This window comes from Lampetra planeri, chromosome 29 (genome assembly GCF_965212315.1).
Source record: "Lampetra planeri chromosome 29, kcLamPlan1.2.h2, whole genome shotgun sequence".
Taxonomy (NCBI): Eukaryota; Metazoa; Chordata; class Hyperoartia; order Petromyzontiformes; family Petromyzontidae; genus Lampetra; species Lampetra planeri.
This window is the reverse complement of record NC_136135.1, coordinates 302,271-321,560: the sequence shown is the minus strand read 5'-3', so window position 1 is coordinate 321,560 and position 19,290 is coordinate 302,271. Positions and strand designations below refer to the sequence as shown.

Below are 19,290 nucleotides of genomic sequence, written 5' to 3'. Positions count from 1 at the left end.
GGTAGCCAGGGGGGTCCATGTGGAGCAGCTGAGAGGGTAGCCAAGCAGGCAGTTAATGGGACGAATCGGAGGCGAGGTGCATGAAGCCATCGGGAACCGAGCTGGGATGCAACCCGTCAATTGGGATACCGGGGACACGGCAATGCGTGAAGACCTCCACCCCCACCAACCACAGGGATGGACGTGTTCAGGGCCTCGAATCATCGTTGCCCTGGGCTCCCCCTCCAAACCTCGACCGAGCACAGCTACAGGAAAACGTAAAAATGTAATACCAAGGTGACAGCCACATCCCACCGCTAGGACCCCCCCCCCCCCCGACGTGACGATGGCTGCACGGAGGAAATGGCCGCTCCATCGTCGCTACGAAGATCGTCGTGACGGCCGCCCACGCCATCAACATTTTTATTTATTTCACGTCTTAAGAGTTTTTAAAAATGACATATTCGCCAAGATCGGGCATCGATTAGGGTTTGACGTGAGTAGAGGGGGGGGGAGGAATCTACAGTGTGATCCATTTACAGATACCCCACTAAAAGAACGGGCGGTGGGGGGTAATGGAGGAAAAAACCCATTTAGTTCTTCAAAACCTCGACACGTTTCCCAGCAATCTCAACTCACAAAAATATTAAATCGCTTAACTCCATTCTCCTTTAAGACGAGCCACTGTGGCATTCACTCGACTCAATCAGTGGTTGAGACGAAAGTAAGAGGGTCATTAGACATCAGTGGGGTATTCATAAATGAATCGCCCAGCAAGTTGTTACACTCAAGTCAGCCCCGGGACTCACCCCCCCCCCGCTCACCTCCTGAGCCACCCCGTGCCTCTTTCCCTCCTCGTGACAAGGCGAGCATCATCACGGCGTGGTGCTGTGTTTGTGTGCTGTGTGTGTGCTGTGTGTGTGCTGTGCGCTGTGTGTGTGTTGTTGTGTGTGTGTGTGCTGTGTGTGTGTGCTGTGTGTGTTGTGTGTGCTGTGTGTGTTGTGTGTGCTGTGTGTGCTGTGTGTGCTGTGTGTGCGTGCTGTGTGTGCTGTGTGTGTGCTGTGTGTGTGCTGTGTGTGTGCTGTGTGCTGTGTGTGTACTATGTGTGTGCTGTGTGTGTGCTGTGTGTGTGCTGTGTGTGTGCTGTGTGTGTGTGCTGCGTGTGTGTGTGTGCTGTGTGTGTGTGTGTGCTGCTGTGTGTGTGCTGCTGCTATACATAGTGCACGTTGGGGCTGATGTAGGGCCCGCGGGTGTCACTGGGCTCGGGGCTGCCGTAGGGCCCCGGCTGGTCGCCGTAGGACAGCGCGTTGTACACGGGGTTCATCTGCTCCTCGAGCCCCTCGTAGTCGTCGTCCTGCTCGCCCTGGTAACCGTAGTCGTGGCGCGTGCCCGGGTACCGCTCTCGCTCGGGGAACGTCATGTACTGCTTCTCGTCTCCGTCCTCATCGTTGTCGTAAACCTGCGGGGTCGGACAAAGACGAAAATCCCCAGGGTTGTATTTAACAGACCGTTGGCGAACGTCTGCGAAGGCCGGAACGGCGCGAGAAGGGATAGGGCGGACAGTGCCTCGCCCGGCTGCTTGTGTATCCCAAGCGCTGACGAGTGGCCCCAGGGCCGAGTCGTCCTAGCGGAGGATCGGGACTGGTTCAAATGTCCGCCGCTGTTATTTGTTGCAAGCGGGAATCGAACTTGGGTCGCTGGGTTCGTAGAACAGTGCAGCGGTAACCGCTGCTGCGCTCCCCACACGTACACACAGAGACACACGTGAACACACACGGCGGCCGAGGTAGGGGAACGCACCCAAGAGCACGTTCACCGTGGAGATGGAGTAATGAAATCAGCCCGTGGGTGGTCACGACCGCGGATTATTGCACTGCAGGGCCGTGAGAGATGGCAACGGCGGGGAGAGGTTGCTGATCGTTACGATGGTCAACAAGCGGATGACTTCCCCCCTTCCCCCCTAGGCCACTGCTGCTTCACCTGCTGACGCCGCCACCACTCCATACGGGCGCCTCGGTGTGGCCATCGCCTCTCATCGCGCGGCAGAACCGAGAAGCGGCGGCGACTGCTTAATCGACTTCGTGTTTCATTTACTCCAAGTGACAGCCTCGGTGAAAGGAAATGAAATGCGGTGGCTTGAGGAGCAATACCATCCATCTGCCTATACTCCCAACTCACCCAGCCAGCCAGCCAATCACTCACCCAGCCACTCACCCAGCCACTCAGCCAGCCACTCAGCCAGCCACTCAGCCAGCCACTCACCCAGCCACTCAGCCAGCCACTCACCCAGCCACTCACTCAGCCAGCCACTCACTCAGCCAGCCAATAACTCAGCCAGCCAATCACTCAGCCAGCCAATCACTCACCCAGCCAATCACTCACCCAGCCACTCACCCAGCCACTCAGCCAGCCACTCAGCCAGCCACTCAGCCAGCCACTCAGCCAGCCACTCACCCAGCCACTCAGCCAGCCACCCAGCCAGCCACCCAGCCAGCCAGCCACCCAGCCAATCACTCAGCCAGCCACTCACCCAGCCACTCAGCCAGCCACTCACCCAGCCACTCACCCAGCCACTCACCCAGCCACTCAGCCAGCCACTCATCCAGCCAGCCACCCAGCCAATCACTCACCCAGCCAATCACTCACCCAGCCACTCAGCCAGCCACTCACCCAGCCACTCACCCAGCCAGCCACCCAGCCAATCACTCACCCAGCCACTCACCCAGCCAGCCACCCAGCCAATCACTCACCCAGCCACTCACCCAGCCAGCCACCCAGCCAGCCACCCAGCCAGCCACGATACACCACCCCCCACTGTCATCACCACTACAACCAGCACCACCCCTTCCCCACACCACAACTATGCGCTCGAGATGCATCGGGGTCTTTAGGAGGACAGATGCAAATAGGAATGTAATGGGTCCAGGTAGGGGTTGAAATGCGGCAGGATTCCTAATAGCCCTGAGCACACGCACGTGAACACACAGGTACGCACGCATGAGCACGCATGCATCATAACAAAGATCCCCATATCTCCTCTTTAAGTGGGGTTAGTGAGCACCTATTAAGCATGGCTAGGTAGTTGGTGGCCAACACCATGCCCGGCCACCTTTGTCTCCCCAGAGGTGATGTTGACATACCGTGCCAAGTGTACACACGCACACACGTGCACATAGATGTGCATTTGCACATGCACCCACTCTTGTGTTATATTGCAATGGGGGTGCAGTAGAGATGGGGGGGCAGTGGAGATGGGGGGGCAGTGGAGATGGGGGGGCAGTGCAGATGGGGGGGGGCAGTGGAGATGGGGGGGGCAGTGGAGATGGGGGGGGCAGTGGAGATGGGGGGGGCAGTGGAGATGGGGGGGGGCAGTGGAGATGGGGGGGCAGTGGAGATGGGGGGGGGCAGTGGAGATGGGGGGGGGGGCAGTGGAGTGGCCGCAGGGGTGGGAGGCAAGCCAACGCCAGATTCAAGTTTAATCTTAAACCTCAAACGGAGGCAACGACTTTCATTTGCAGATCACAGCGCTGTGCCTGGCGAGCGCTTAGCGCGCGTGTTCACAACGGATCTCAAGCGAACGTTCGTTGCCGCGCAACTTTGCATCTCTAACTGCGGCGGTGGACTCGCAAAATGTCTGCAAGGTGACACCACAATGGATCTGTCTGCCTGTGGCAAATCTGAGAGTGGAGACAAAACATGGATGTACTCGTGATTATTAACGCAGGGCCCCACCACCCCCGTTTGGTTTCTAGGCCCACCTCTCTCACAACCTCGCCCCACCCCCCCAGTTGGGTCGCGATCGCGCAACCTGCGCCACGCGACGCAATGAAGGAATTTCAGTGCAGCTAGCAGTGCACCTGCTTGTGTCGTCACGGGACTACCGACTGCAGAGTTCACTCCGGTGGACGTCTCTCTGTCCGCACACGGCGCGCGAGCGCTCAGCGCGTGGCAGACGAGGGGTGGGATGATTTTCAACGCCGGACTGAGTGATGAACCACGCGTGTCTGTCTAGGCACCAAGTTAGAGGAGCTCGATCTGCTCCAGCCCGGAAGCTCAGCAGGTTTGAGCCTGGTTAGTACGGGGATGGGCGACCTACACCAGGGCTTGTGAGCGTCACCGCCGTCACACTGATTGGGTGTTCTCCGGGCTCTTCGGTCACCCTCCCACGCAAAGCAGAAACGTCATTGCCAATAATTGGCCAAACATTATAATGGTGGCAATGAATTGTCAGACATTCCAGGCAGTCAGACTTGCAGATAACCACTTCAGAGACGTGGTCTCTCACGATCATTCTTTTTGTTCAGTTCGTTATCATCATCGTTAGGGGGGTTGGAGAGAGTAATGAGGAGAGGTGGCTTTGGGGAGGAAGAGAGTGGCGGGGGGGTGGGGCGTTAAGTCTCAAACGCGTGGATGTTGAACACCGCACACGATGGGTTGAGAGTTGGAGGCACGACAAGGCGGCGGAAAGGTTGCGACACCGAGGGGCGGATTGCCCCCTCCCCCGCACCGAACTCCCCCCCCGCCCCCCCCGCGTCCATCGCACGGCCGGCGTGAGCGACCTCCCCCCCCGACGCCGTTGGCGAGAGCGGGCCACGCCGTGCCACCGTCGCGGTCCACGATTGCCAAATTAAAAGTCACGCCGCAAACGACTCGCTCGGGGTCATGCACGCGGCTAAAAGTCATCGCCCCCCCCTACTGGCAGCAGAACGATGGCCGCTCGCAGGGCAGGTGCCAAGTCACCCCGTGCCGCACGGGGACAGCTGCCACGGGGGGGGGTCCCTTTGAGACAAGCCGAGATGATGAGATGCGCAGCGCGAGATGCCAAAACAAACTCGCGCTCGGGGCGTGCGGCATGAACCAAAGAAATAAAAAAAAGCCATCAATGCGACCCTCGTGTTAGTGCTGCCACAGAGCACTCAGCTGCGACGCGGCGGTTCTTTGCCGGGAGAGACCCTGGAGGTGGCCGCGGCGTCCGTGCGCCTCCCGGTGGCGCGAGCCACGAGGACGGCGCCCGGGCGGCGTTCATTAATGGCGGCGTCTCTCTCTCTCTCTCCTCACGTTCGTTTGCGCCGAAACATTATTAGCGGAGAGCCACGATTAGGCTCCATTAGCGGTGGCGTTCTCAAAACGAGTTTTATTTAACGGCTGTTATGCCTAGAGGGTGGCGACGCCGCCGGCTCGCTGGGCACGCGGTGCGGAGGCCGCCGGTTTGATCTCCCTGCGTGGCGGCGGTTGAAGCGACGGGGCCACGCTTCCTGCACCGGCGGCGGCGAGCGGCTGGGTGGACAGAGCCAGTGGGGGGGGGCGTGAGGGAGCAGTCGCAGGGCTGCATTTACTTTGGAGGCTGCTCTGAGCAGGCGAGCATCTCCCCCTCTCATCCTTGAGCCATGGTACGAGCATTTGACTGAGCCAATCATCCCTTTGGGGTCAATAAAATGAGCAGAACCGCTTTGTGGGACATTGACAGTGGTTATCCTATGGAGAGACTCGTGATCTCTGGCAGACTTGGATATAATTACAATTGTGCAATTTATTATCATTCAGAATCAAAATATCATTTCAGCCAATAATGCTGCCATAACCGTAATTATAATTGAACCCAGGTCTGGTCTTTGCCATGGGAATGTGGAATTTTCATGACCGACTAAGGTGCACCAGTCAATCGTCTGTGACCCAATTGAACTCTGACCCCTGCCCTCCTGACCCTTGACCCTACACAGCCCTGAATCCTCTCTACCCTGACCCCACACAGTATCGACCTCTAACCCCACACGTCTTCACCGATACCCCCACACAGCCTGGACCCATGCCCGCCGACCCCGCGGCCGCCTGGCGTTCGGTGGGGAGTCGTTAACGCCGCCGCCAGCCCGCCCTGCGAGCCGCTTCGCTCCGTTTCGTTTTTTAATCAGGAGCAGCGCTCAAGTGGAGACGCACAAATCTTTTTTTTTTGTCCGAGCGGATAAATGAGTCACGCGCAGCGGAGCAGAAACCTCGGTGAGTCCTGAGCTGCAGGCCCCGGGCAGCGCAGAGCTCCACCGCTCATCCCAACGTCGCAGAGACGTCCAGCTATGGCGAGGCAACAGCCGTGCGCAACTGTCTGCGACTGTCTGCGACTGTGCGTGACTTGTCTGTGACTGTCTGTGACTGTGCATGACTGTGCGTGACTGTCTGCGACTGTCTGTGACTGTGCGTGACTGTCTCTGACTGTGCGTGACTGTGCGTGACTGTCTGCGACTGTCTGTGACTGTATATGACTGTCTGTGACTGTGCGTGACTGGGACTGTGTGCGATTCAATTCCCGTTCATGGCCAACACCAGTAATGATTATCTGAACCAGTCCTGAGCCTCCCCTGGGTCGACTCAGCCTCAAATGAATACCTGGGGCGGTGTGTAAACATCGCCACTGGGAAGACAAAGGTGACCGGGCGTGGTGCTGGCCACCTACCCCCTCGTGCGCTGTGCCGGCCTTCATAGGGGTGGCTTGCTATCAGCAGTCTGTTGGGGCGTGTAACCTGCTAGAGGGGGGTGTCTGGGTGATTCTGCTGCACCAGGCTGATGCACAGGATGATGGCGCTGTAAACTCTCTCCACCCACTCCCCACATCTCTCCAGATCACAGAGCCCCTCCATTCCCCTACTGATGCACATTAGAGGCCGTGATGGCCCAGAGGAGAGTGAAAGATGGGGGCGCCCACTCGCCCAATCACTTATTCACCCACTCACCCACTCACTCATTTCCCTACGCACCCTCCCGCTCATGAACCCACATCCACAAACTCACTCAACCTGCCACTCACCACTCCCAAGGTCACTCACTCTTACAGAAACACACAGATAGACGTCGTCCGACAGACTCACACGTACACACACACTGCAGTGTACAACACTGCGTACACAGACACCCCGCCGCGTGCGTCGGTGCACATCTGTCACCAGGGACAGGACACATCGCCATCATGCACCGCTCAGAGCACACAGCCGGAGGGCAAATTGGTATTTTCCACACGTTGTGCATCTCTGTCCCTCCGTCTCTCTCCTCCATCGCCCACCGAGTCTCTCCCCGCGTCTCTCTCGCTCCGCCCCAATGGTCACCGCTAGCGGCCGCGACCACCACGGCCACCGCCTTCATCGGGATTCAGCCGAGAGCCGTAGACCCAATCTCCCGACCACAGCTGCGTAGCCAGAATGGAGAGTAGAGATTCGGCAAAGGCCGAATGACACGTACACTCACTCGCCCACTCGCCCACTCACCACACTGCAGGTCACCCCGCTGCTCTTTCCGCTTCTTCCCTCGCAACGCTCCACTTTGGAACTCCCTCCTATCATCATCGTCTCGTTTCCCCAAGCTCAGACAATACTAACGACAAGCACTACCCATAACCCCAACCACCCTAGCCAACCAGACACTACTAGCCCTACCCGCACCCTCAAAACCTGTACACTCACCCATAGCCCTACAAAGTCTCCCACCCCACCCTACGGAGCCGCCTCTCCCCGCTCCGCCTCTCCCCACGCCGCCTCTCCCCACGTCGCCTCTCCCCGCTCCGCCTCTCCCCACGCCGCCTCTCCCCGCGCCCTCTCCCCACGCCGCCTCTCCCCACGCCCTCTCCCCACGCCGCCTCTCCCCGCGCCCTCTCCCCGCTCCGCCTCTGCGCGTGACCGTCGCGCCGGGTACCTGCGGGGGTGGTGGTGGTGGCGAGCGGGGGGGGCGGGCGGCTAGTTTGGCTGGATGGTGGCGTACTCGACTAGGTCGCGGCCCCCCAGCACCGCAGAGTGTGGTGTCGGGGCAGTGGCGCTGGCGCTGGCGGAGAGAGCCGCCGTGTCCAGCTCGGCGTACTGGATGTTATACTCTTTGTCCGAGCCCTGCGCGGGGTCAGCAGGGCCACGACGGAGGGGATGCACGCACGCACGCATACAAGCGTACAGGCGTACGGGCGTACGGGCGTACGGGCACACGGGCACACAGGTACGCAGGCATACGCAAATACACAGGCGTATGGGTACAGAATCACACGTGCATGGGCACACTGCCACACAAGCAGGTAGGCACGCGGGCGCACGGAGCGTACAGGAGTACAAGCGCATGGGCACGCAGGTCCACGGGCACACGCGCGCAGCACGCATGAATGGCGTCGGAGCGTGCGTGCGTAGCGCACGGCGTCATCGTGGTGGTGAGGTGGGCACACGGTAGGGAGCGCACGATGGAGGTACGAGTGGAGGAGTTACGCGCGCGAGTGTGTGAACGCGCGTCGGCAAGGAGGAAGCGGGCACAGACGCACGGCACGCACGCAGGGAGACGAGGAACAGCGCGGTACGGACGTGCACGGGCGGAAAGGGACGGAGACGCAGACCGACGGGCAGACACAGACACGGCCAGACCAACAGGAGCAGAGCGACAGACAGGTCGAGATGGACGTGAAGCGATAGGCACGTGGACGAGCAGACACAAGACAGGCCATGAGCTGGCAGACCAGGACACAATCGCAGGCAGACGGACACAGAGTAGCAGACAGACAGACACAGGGGACAGGAAGACACATGGCCAGACAGACACAGATAGACACACACAGACAGACCGACACAAAGAGGCAGACACGGGCCAGAGGAAAAAAAGGAGACGACAGAGAGAGACAACGATGAGGAACGAGGACATTGGGACCATCACCGATCAGCAAGTCAAGTGAAAGAAAACGACGTTAGTGCAAAACAGAGACATCTGCATTCCCACTCAGCAGCTATCTCGTTTTGTTGTTGTTGCCGTTGTCATCACGATTGTTGTTTTTTCAATTGTCCTTCGTTTTCCGTCTCAAATCGGATAACAGCGCCCCACGTGCGCACGCTCGCTCAACGACGCGCGGCGGCAGAAATTGTGCCAGAGTCGATCACCCGGGCGGCTGACGACGCCTCGTGATGGAGGAGCAGGAAGAGGAGATTACCGCCCACCACCGTTACCGCTGCCGCCGGCAATTATGGACGACCGCGTACGAAGCCGCATCGACAAACGCCTCCGCTAACGAAGTCACGACGACCCCCCAGCCCCCCCACCCTCACTCCCCCGATCTCTCTCCCTGCTGTCGCTCAACCTGTACATTCTCATTTGACGACTCCTGCACGTGAATGCGCAATTAGCAACACTTTTCCAGGGCTAATTTGCGGCACGTCGCGTGAACCCCGGGGACGCATTGTACGGTGCAGGGAGGGTGGAGGAGCTGGACGGAGAGTTTGCTCGGCGCTGGGTGCGTCGCGTCGCTACGGCGCGTCTTCGACGACGTGCGCACATGCGTGCGTGCATGCGTGCATGCGTACATGCGAGCGTCATCACACGTTCTTCTCTAGGTGCGCGCGTCCTCATCGATGCCCTGGATATCATTACAAACCAGATGCTTCAGCTCCAGAGATTATCCAGACGGATTTTAGGAAGTAAAAGTAAAATTCATGCCGTGAATTTCAATATCAATGTTTCTGTTTTAAGCGTCGTTTTGTGAAGCGTCACGAGCTGCTGCAGTGAATGTTTCAACGGAACACAAAATCCCGGCCCAACAACAACAACCGCTTTACAGCGTAAGGGAGAGTTTGTACAGCACGGGGCAGATTCCTGCCCACCAAACATTTGTCATGGAGGGGGGCATGGGGGGGGGGCTGCGTGGCCTCGCTCGGCTCACTCTGCCCACGTCCCTCGTCCATCTCGTCACGATCGCCGCCGCCGTCGTCGTCGTTATCAGTCATCACGAGCGCGACCTCCCAGCACCCCCCCCCCCCGCATCACCCAACAGAAGCTCCCTCCCTCGACAGCTCCCCACTGCCAGTTCTGCAGTGGGATCCAGAACGCCATGAGAATGAACTTGTGATCCGATTTTCTCGTGAATCAACAAGGCGTTTCTTTTAGATTTGAGTCGACGGTGACCGAGCGGACAAAGACGATCGAGACGGAGCGGAGCGCCGGAGCGAGCGCGACGCCCACAACTCGCTCTCGCCACCAGGGCCTCGGTGCCGCCGGGAGCACGCCGTCGCCTGGGCCACGGCACGGAGGAATACCCCTCCCCCACCTCCTCTCCCTCCTCTATCGTTGACAAATCCCCGGCCACGTGGCAGCGAACACAGAAATTGCGAACTAAACCTCAAACTCGGCGAACGCCGCCACCACAGTCGCCGCTGCCGCCGGAGATAACGAGGGGAGCCGCCGCGAGTCCGGCGTCGGCCGCCTTTGCCGGACGGGAAGCTCCCGGTGAGGGACCTCGCTCGGCGCCACCCTGACAGATGCAGATAAGAGACTCGGCAACAAAGAGCGAGCGAGCGAGCGCGGCGGATTTGGCCGAGGCCGGCACAAAAGCGAGCGGACGTCGGCAATAACGGCGCCGCTCACTTTTCATCTCCGCCCAGGCTCCGCGCACCTCGTTAAAAATATAATAACACCGACAATAATAACATTACAACCCTCGGCAGACGGGGCACGGAGACTCAAATGAAAAGTATCTCTCAGCCTTTCACCCGCGCAGCCACGATCCATCAGGGAAATCTGAAAAAACGCACGCGCGGAAAAACCCCGCTCCGCTGCCGCGACTCCGGCAAGTTCAGGGGCACGGGGGTGGGGGGAGAGGCGAGGGGGGTGGGGGGCACGGGAGGGGTAGGGGTGGGGGCTGAGCTCTGTTTACGAGGCGAATGTTTTGCGTCCGCCCAGTGGGACGCGGGGGGTCGCGTGCGGGGTCGCGTGCGGGGTTGAGGCGGCCCGCCCCGCTCTGGCTGGGGGTGCCGTCCTCTCCCGTTTATTTTCTCCGCAGCGCAAAGGGCGGCCGCGGCGCGAGGCTCTCGACACTAACGACCTGTCAATCACTCCCCGCGTGTGTGTGCGCGTGTGTACGGGTGCGTACGGGCGCGTGCAGGCGGACGTGCGTGTGGAACTGTGGCGCGGTAGATAGTCAGCGCACTGCGCTATGAACACGGCAGAGGTTTATTATCTGAACCGGTCCTGGGCCTCCGCTACGTCAATTCAGCCTTAAATGAGGTGAAGGTGCCGGCTACACCGCCGTCTGGTCCACCGTGTTCGGCCTTCACAGGCGCCCGCTATCAGTACTCGCCCAACAGCTGCTACACGGGGGATCTTTGTCTGTGTGTGCGAGAAGGAACGGAGTTGTCCCCTCCCTCACCGAGGTCTCAGGCCCCCCCTGGTGATGGAGATTTGTGATCATTCCCTAATTGTGTGGACAGACACAAAGAGCATCGGCACAGCTACAGCGCCATTGAACAGCAGCAGCACGATAACATCAACTGCATCATCAACTGCATCATCATCATCATCAACAGACAGCAGGAGAAGGGCTTAGTGAATGCCTCTGATAATGAAGCCGAATTGACGCGGAGAGCCGGGGAACGGGCACAGAGGCGGGCGAGCCCCAGGCCACGAGGCAAACCTCATGCCCGCAACCAAACGTGTGCACGCGAGGCGTTTCCCCAAGACAGCCGCTTTCCACAAACATTTCATTTTCCCCTCCCGGCCTCGCGGGAGCCTCCACCAAACGACCTCATCACAGAGGAGAGAACGGCACTCGATCGCTCGCCCGCCTGCCCCGGCACGCACGCACGCACACGCCCGTGTAAATAAAGCCTCTGTGATTTTTCAATAGCGCCGCCTCGGGGCTTCCACCAGACCCCTCCTCATCCCCCTGCTCCCTCCCCCCACGGACGAACGCGAGTGCCGTTTACACAGAGGCATCATCGCACATCGGTGGCTCCACGGGGGGCAGTGACTTCCATTATTTGGGGTCAATCAAATCTCGCGTCATCATCACCATCGTCATCGTCACCACCGTCATCGTCACCACCGTCATCATCGACACTAGTGACACCATCATCACGAACGTCATCGTCACCATCGTCATCGTCACCACCGTCATCATCGACACTAGTGACACCATCATCACGAACGTCATCGTCACCACCGTCATTGTCACCACCGTCATCATCGACACTAGTGACACCATCATCACCAACGTCATCGTCACCATCGTCATCATCACCATCGTCATCATCGACACTAGTGACACCGTCACCACCGTCATCGTCACCACCGTCATCGTCACCACCGTCATCGTCTTCATCACAACACTGACACGATCACCATCGTCACCATGTCACCATCACCGTCATCATTATCGTCGTCACCATCATCAATTGTCACTTTGAGATGCCTCAGCAAATCACTTCTCACCTCAACCATGCAATGAGCTGTAGCAGGCTAGCCAAGAGGCATCCCAGTGGCAGCTGTCTCTATGGAGCACAAGGTGACAGAGCACCACTGGTCTTCAAATGGGCATTCGTCTGCCAGTAGAGGGGCGATGTTACTCTGTGTTCAAAGTCATTTTCAAATTTGCCAAGTCTGGACCATAACGCTGCCACACACACACACGCGCCGCACACACACACACACGCGCCGCACACGCACACACACACACACGCACCGCACATGCACACACACACACACACGCGCCGCACACGCACACACACGCCGCACACGCACACACGCGCCGCACACGCACACACACGCGCCGCACACGCACACACACGCCGCACACGCACACACACACACGCGCCGCACACGCACACACACGCGCCGCACACGCACACACACACGCGCGCCGCACACGCACACACACACGCGCGCCGCACACGCACACACACACACACGCGCCGCACACACACACACACACGCGCCGCACACGCACACACGCGCCGCACACGCACACACACGCGCCGCACATGCACACACACACACGCGCCGCACACGCACACACACACACGCGCCGCACACACACACGCGCCGCACGCTCTCAAGCAGCAGCTGCTCTGCCTGGCGTTCACAGGTTCCGGCCGCAACGTGAGTCACCGGTTCGATCCCGAGTAATTTCCCCAGGGTCGATGCCATCGCAGCGAGCGAGAAACACACAGCAGGAGCAGCGTCCTTGCAGCTCCCCCGCGAGAGTCGTGCGCCGCCGCCGCCGTCTCTCCACCGCTCTCCCTCCCCGCGGTGCCGGCCTCGTGGAGACCAACGCCCCTCCCGGCCCTCCCTGCTCCCGCCCGGCACCGCCTAGCACAACCTCCTCCACTTGCCCTGCCGCAACGCTGCGCCGCCACGTTCTATTCCCAACCTTCGAGTTGCTTATCCCTTCCTCCTCCACCCGGCACACGGTTTGTTCTAGCCGGAGCGACGATCCATCTTGCCGAATGTTTCCGATATCCCCTCTCACAACCCCCCGCCACCCCCCACCCCGCAGGCTAGACGAGGGGCTCCGACCGCGTTCGCTCCGGGTCTCTCTCGCGACTGAACCCGCTTACGCTATTCTTCACATTCAGCGAACAAAATTACGCACATTAACATTTCCCATCGGGCTTCAGCCAGGCTGTTAGCAACACGGCACAGATCCCATTAGAGTGGCGCTCGTAATAGCGGGGCTCTGTCCGGGCTCGCGGCGCGCCACGGGGATGCATCGATCGCTCCCGAGCAAAACGAGGAATTCAACCACACGGCTCCCCCAAAGGAGTACGGAGAAGAAATTCCCTTCGATGCTGACGCTGTCAAAGTTGAGGTTTCTCAACTATAGTGCAGCCACAACACTAGTCACCCAGCCACAACACTAGTCACCCAGCCACAACACTAGTCACCCAGCCACAACACTAGTCACCACAACACTAGTCACCCAGCCACAACACTAGTCACCACAACACTAGTCACCCAGCCACAACACTAGTCACCTAGCCACAACACTAGTCACCCAGCCACAACACTAGTCACCCAGCCACAACACTAGTCACCACAACACTAGTCATCCAGCCACAACACTAGTCACCACAACACTAGTCACCCAGCCACAACACTAGTCACCCAGCCACAACACTAGTCACCCAGCCACAACACTAGTCACCACAACACTAGTCACTCAGCAACACTCTCCAGCCGTGGGTTGTCACCATCATCATCATCACGATCACTCTGCTTCCGTGCGTCGCCCAACAGATTAACCATCGCCCCCCCCCACCCCTCCTCCGCCCCCCACTCCCCCCACCGGTGTCCCCCGCCTCCAGTCTGAGCGGAACCTTCCGGCCACAGCCGCGGTGACCGTGACCTCCCCTACTCCCATCACGCGCCGCTCACCAAGGGGGAATAACGCACGTGGTGATGCGCGCTGCCCCCGAAGTTCCTCGTCATGTGTGTGATGGTGTGGTGGTGTGGTGGTGTGGTTGTGTGGTGGTGTGGTGGTGTGGTGGTGTGATGGTGTGGTTGTGTGGTTGTGTAATGGTGTGGTTGTGTAGTTGTGTGGTTGTGTGGTTGTGTAATGGTGTGGTTGTGTAGTTGTGTGGTTGTGTGATGGTGTGGTTATGTGGTTGTGTGGTTGTGTGGTTGTGTGGTTGTGTGGTGGTGTGGTTGTGTGGTTGTGTGATTGTGTGGTGGTGTGGTGGTGTGGTTGTGTGATGGTGTGATTGTGTGATTATGTGGTGGTGTGATGGTGTGGTGGTGTGGTGGTGTGGTTGCGTGATGGTGTGATTGTGTGATGGTGTGGTTGTGTGATTGTGTGGTGGTGTGATTGTGTGGTTGTGTGGTGTGACCCTCGTTAAGGACAATGTCGCGAGGTGGCTCAGCCGCAGAGCGAGTGGTTCGCAGCGGTCGAAAGGTTGCGAGTTCAGATTCTGGTTGGGGGGTTGACTCAGCCCATCATCCCTCCCTCCGGGGTCGATAAAACAAATTCCATTTTGTGGGGAAAATCAAGTGCGTTTGTCCGAAGGATAGACTCGGCCCCACCACAGGAACAGGGAGTTTCCACCACGGGCTCCGCAGGTCTGCAAACCGACATCGATCGCCGGACCACACCATTCCGCCGGTGCGAGCGCGAAGCGGTCCGGCTACGAGCCGCCCCACGCGAGCCGCCGCACCGGGCGAGGGGTCGGGGGCTCACGCCGGACTCGCGAGCGAGTTGCGGGGGCCGCGGCGCGGTCGGCGGTGCCACCGGGCACCTGAGACGGACGGCCGCCGTCGGCCGGCACGATGGGGGAGACTCCTTTCCTCGGGGGTCGCGCCGCCGTGCGGCTACAACGCAGCTCCGTGGCTCGGGCGCTCACCCCCGGCAACGGCGCGCGAGCATCTCGGCGCGCGAGCATCTCGGCGCGGCGATCGTCAACGGTTCGTGGAAAGTGAGGGGCGTCGAAAGGGGGAGAGCGGCGAGCGAGTGAGTGGAGAGCGATGGAGCGGGAGAGCGGCGAGCGAGCGGAGAGCGAGCGGAGAGCGACCTTCCCGGGAGCACCGAGTGTGCGTGGCGCACGTGCGTGCCTGGCGTGGAGCCGCGTGTTTAATTGGCGCGACGCGTGTTGGCGCTGCGAGCCCCCAGCTGTGAAGAGCTGCCCCCCTCAGAGACCCCCCCCCACTGTTGAAGACTCCACTCCCACAATTCGCCCCACCCCGCGTGTGTGAGAACAAGACAAACATCTCTCAGGTCATCTCCTGGACGGTCCAAGTGCCGTTAGCAAGCACCGATGAAGGCTGGCACGGCGCAGCAGGGAGGGCGGTAAAACCAGCGGCACGCACAGCCGCCTTTGTCTCCCCAATGCTGATATATTACAAGTGCCAGATACTCATTTAAGGCCGAGTCGACCTAGGGAAGTTCCACAACTGGTTCGTAATCACCGCCGATTTTAGCCGTGGCTGAGAATAGAAGCTTACCACCGTATGACACCCACGCACCCACCCACTTACACAGCCCCCCAACCACACACCCACCCGCTCACCCACCCGCGCACCCACCCGCTCACCCACCCGCTCACCCTCGCACCCACCCGCTCACCCTCGCACCCACCCGCTCACCCTCCCACCCACCCGCTCACCCTCACACCCACCCGCTCACCCTCACACCGCTCACCAACGCGTCACACGAGCAGCTATTAGCGCTGGCGTCACCGAAGTGCCATCACGGCCGCCAGTTGGAGTCTGATCAACGTCGCGGCATGAAGAACCAGCTCCACCAATTTACCAATTAGGGATAACGAGCATGGGGGAGAGCGAGAGGGAGGGAGAGGGGGGGGGGGGGAGCGAGGGAGAGCGAGGGAGAGCGGGGGAGGGCGAGGGAGAGCGAGGGAGAGCGGGGGGGGGGAGCGAGGGAGAGCGAGGGAGAGCGGGGGAGGGCGAGGGAGAGCGAGGGAGAGCGGGGGAGGGCGAGGGAGAGCGAGGGGGAGCGAGCGTGACGCACGTGATGGCGCTCGCTGCCCCCGCGGCTCCTCGTGACACGTCAACCCTCGCTTGTTCGCTCTCAGCGGCAACTCCACCAGCCGTGATCAATCCACTGTTGGATCAAAGCCTCAGACCCCTCATGGCTCTGCAATGCGATAACCCACGCGGCGCCCACACGGGAGACGACATCGCCGAGCCATCTCCGAGGCAGGCACCCTCGTGGGCACGCTCCGATCCTCTCATGCCACCAAATCACCCGGCGATTCGCAAGATATTGTTTTGGCAAAATGCATATTCTTTGGTTGTTTTGGTAAAGTCATGTAGATAGAAGAAAAAATAATAATAAAAGTAAATAAAATAAAAATTACGTTTCGATCACAATACAAGCGTCATCCTCTGGATGACGCTCGCTTGTGTTGTGAACAAAAGAACCAAAGAATATGAATTGCTGCAGTCACGAAAGATTGAAACCAAAATAAAAAAAAATTATGTTGCAAGTTCCTCCCCACGACCGGACGTGGGCAATCGAATTCAATGTCCGTGTTGAACGCCACGCCGGTCACCGTCACCGCCAAACGGAAGAACGACCGCTCTTGAGCCTCCCGCCGAGCCGGAACCAAAGCTCTGGCACCCCACAGCGCGTCAACCAAAACACGCCGCTCCCATCTCGGCACGGCGGGCGAACTGCGTCTGCGGTGGCAACGGCCGGAGCCTTCGTTATCGTCGCAGCTCGGCGATTCCGTCGGCTTGGTCATCGTCGACTCGACCGAGACTTCGCCGGCAAACACCCTCATCGCCACGCTCGCCAACGATGTGGCCGCGGCTCCCTCCCGCATTATCTGCTCCCCCTTCCCTCCCCCATCCTCCCCACCTCCCGTGCCCGCGTCTCGCGGGCTGAGGGTTTGTGGAGCGCGCTTGGAGACGTCTCATCTGGTCTCTTAAAATGATGACTGCCGCCGTAATGGAGGCAGCTCGCAGCCGCCGCAGCCTGTGCCCCAGAAACGGCCCTTCCCTCCCTCTCCCCTCCACCATCTCTCTTACTCTCCCTCCTCAATATTTCTCTCCCCTCTCTCCCATTTCATCTTCCTCGACATCGTTCTCCTCCATCTTCCGCTCCTTCATTTTTCTCTTCCATCGCTGCCCACCCTCTCTTCCGTCTCCCTCCGCGCCCACGTCCCGCCCCACGCCACGTCCCTCCCCACGCCACGTCTCTCCCCACCCACGTCTCTCCCCACTCCACGTCTCCCTCCCCACCCACGTCCCTCCCCACGCCACGTCCCTCCCCACGCCACGTCTCTCCCCACCCACGTCTCTCCCCACGTCAAGTCTCCCTCCCCACCCACATCTCTCCCCACGTCTCTCCCCACATCTCTCCCCACGCCACGTCTCTCTCCACGCCACGTCTCTCTCCACGCCAAGTCTCCCTCCCCACCCACGTCTCCCTCCCCGCCCACGTCTCTCCCCACTCCACGTCTCCCTCCCCGCCCACGTCTCTCCCCACGCCACGCACGCCGGCCATGCGACTCGCCCGCCGGGGTTGCGATCGCGGCCACAATCGATCATCCGTCTCGCCGGGGAGCGACCGCCGCGTCGTTGCGAGACTCGGCAGTGAGCGGCGCACCGTCCCGTGGCCCCGGGAGACGACTTCAAGAAACGACTCCCTCGAGTCGCGCTCCGACTGGCCTCGCCATCCCCGCTGCGCACAGCTAGCCAGGCGTCGACACGCTCGTCACGAACGCGACGCAAAGAGGGAAACGGATTCATGCACGACGGGCAAAGTCGTCGGAGCTGGAATTTGCGAAACAAACAAATATTCCAACGTAATGAAAAACCATTGACTTGTGCTGGTGGAATGCGTGAGTTAGTGAGTGAATTTGTGAGTGAACGAAATGGTGAGTGAGCAAGTGAGTGAGTGAATGAGTGAGCGATTAGAAGCGAGGGAAGGAGAGGCTGGGAACAATTTGATCGTCCCGTGTTTGATCGATGAGTGGCGATCGCGGCTATCGCCATCACCGATTTGTCAATGTGGCAGGAAGAGAGAATGGCGGGAGGGGGGCGGGGGGGAAGGGGGCGGGGGGGGAAGGGGGCGGGGTGTGGGGGACAGGCCCGGCTGCTCCCGTGACTCCCACTCCCCTCTCTCCCGTCGAGGGTGGCCATCTTCTACACACGGCAATCCTGGACAGATCTCTCACTCAGCCTGGGCCGAACATCAGTGGCTGTGACAGCCCCACACAGCCCCACACAGCCCACACACAGCCCCAGACAGCCCACACAGCCCAGCCCCACACAGCCCCACACAGCCCCGCACAGAGCACACAGCCCACACAGCCCAGCCCCACACAGAGCACACACAGCCCCACACAGCCCCACACACAGCCCACACACAGCCCCACACAGCCCACACACAGCCCCACACACAGCCCCACACACAGCCCCACACAGCCCCACACACAGCCCACACACAGCCCCACACACAGCCCCACACACAGCCCACACACAGCTCACAGCCCCACACAGCCCCACATAGCCCACACACAGCCCCACACAGCCCCACACAGCCCCGCCTGCACCAGATCTCTGTACCGATCAGTTCCTGCCTCCTACACATGCAGGTGTAGGAGGCAGAAGCGGTGACCTTGCAGCAGCATCACCCTCCTCTCTCCCTCGCTCCACCCTCACCCCCCCCTTCTCGTCCCCCTTTTCCCCCTGAACGAGTCAACCCGCTGGGCAGTGCGACGCGGGGGTTTAACCTGATGACACGGCGATGGGGGTGGGAGGGCGGTGGCGGGGGCATTTGTCCAGTAACCCTCCACGGCGTTTCAGAATTTGAGTCTTCAAATAGCGCCACGGCGGAGCGACGGGACCGGTGGCCGTGGGTTGCCGGGTGGGAGGGGGGGGCGAGTGGCTCATTCCGGCGGAGGCTGCCTCCGTCGGCTCGCTCCACCTCGTTCGTACGGTCGGCTCGCGGAGCGCGGCACCGACAATGTCGCTCGTCGCGACACGGGCCGCCATCATCATCACGATCGCAAACACTCACGAGTGGAGACGGAGAGAAAGACGATTCTGACGGCCGACTCGCTACGTCGTCACACACCGGTACTC

At 60.2% G+C, this 19,290-nt stretch overlaps 1 protein-coding gene across 1 annotated transcript in view; it reads right to left on the bottom strand.

The window, feature by feature from the left end:
- Window positions 1–864: 864 nt before the first annotated feature.
- LOC144728518 (nectin-1-like) overlaps window positions 865–19,290 on the bottom strand; it is a 65,671-nt gene continuing 47,245 nt past the window's right edge. Inside the window, exon 9 of the mRNA XM_078608006.1 lies at window positions 865–1,438. Coding sequence (XP_078464132.1) covers window positions 1,190–1,438 — 249 coding nt within the window. The 3' untranslated portion in view covers window positions 865–1,189. The remainder of the gene's footprint in view (window positions 1,439–19,290) is intronic.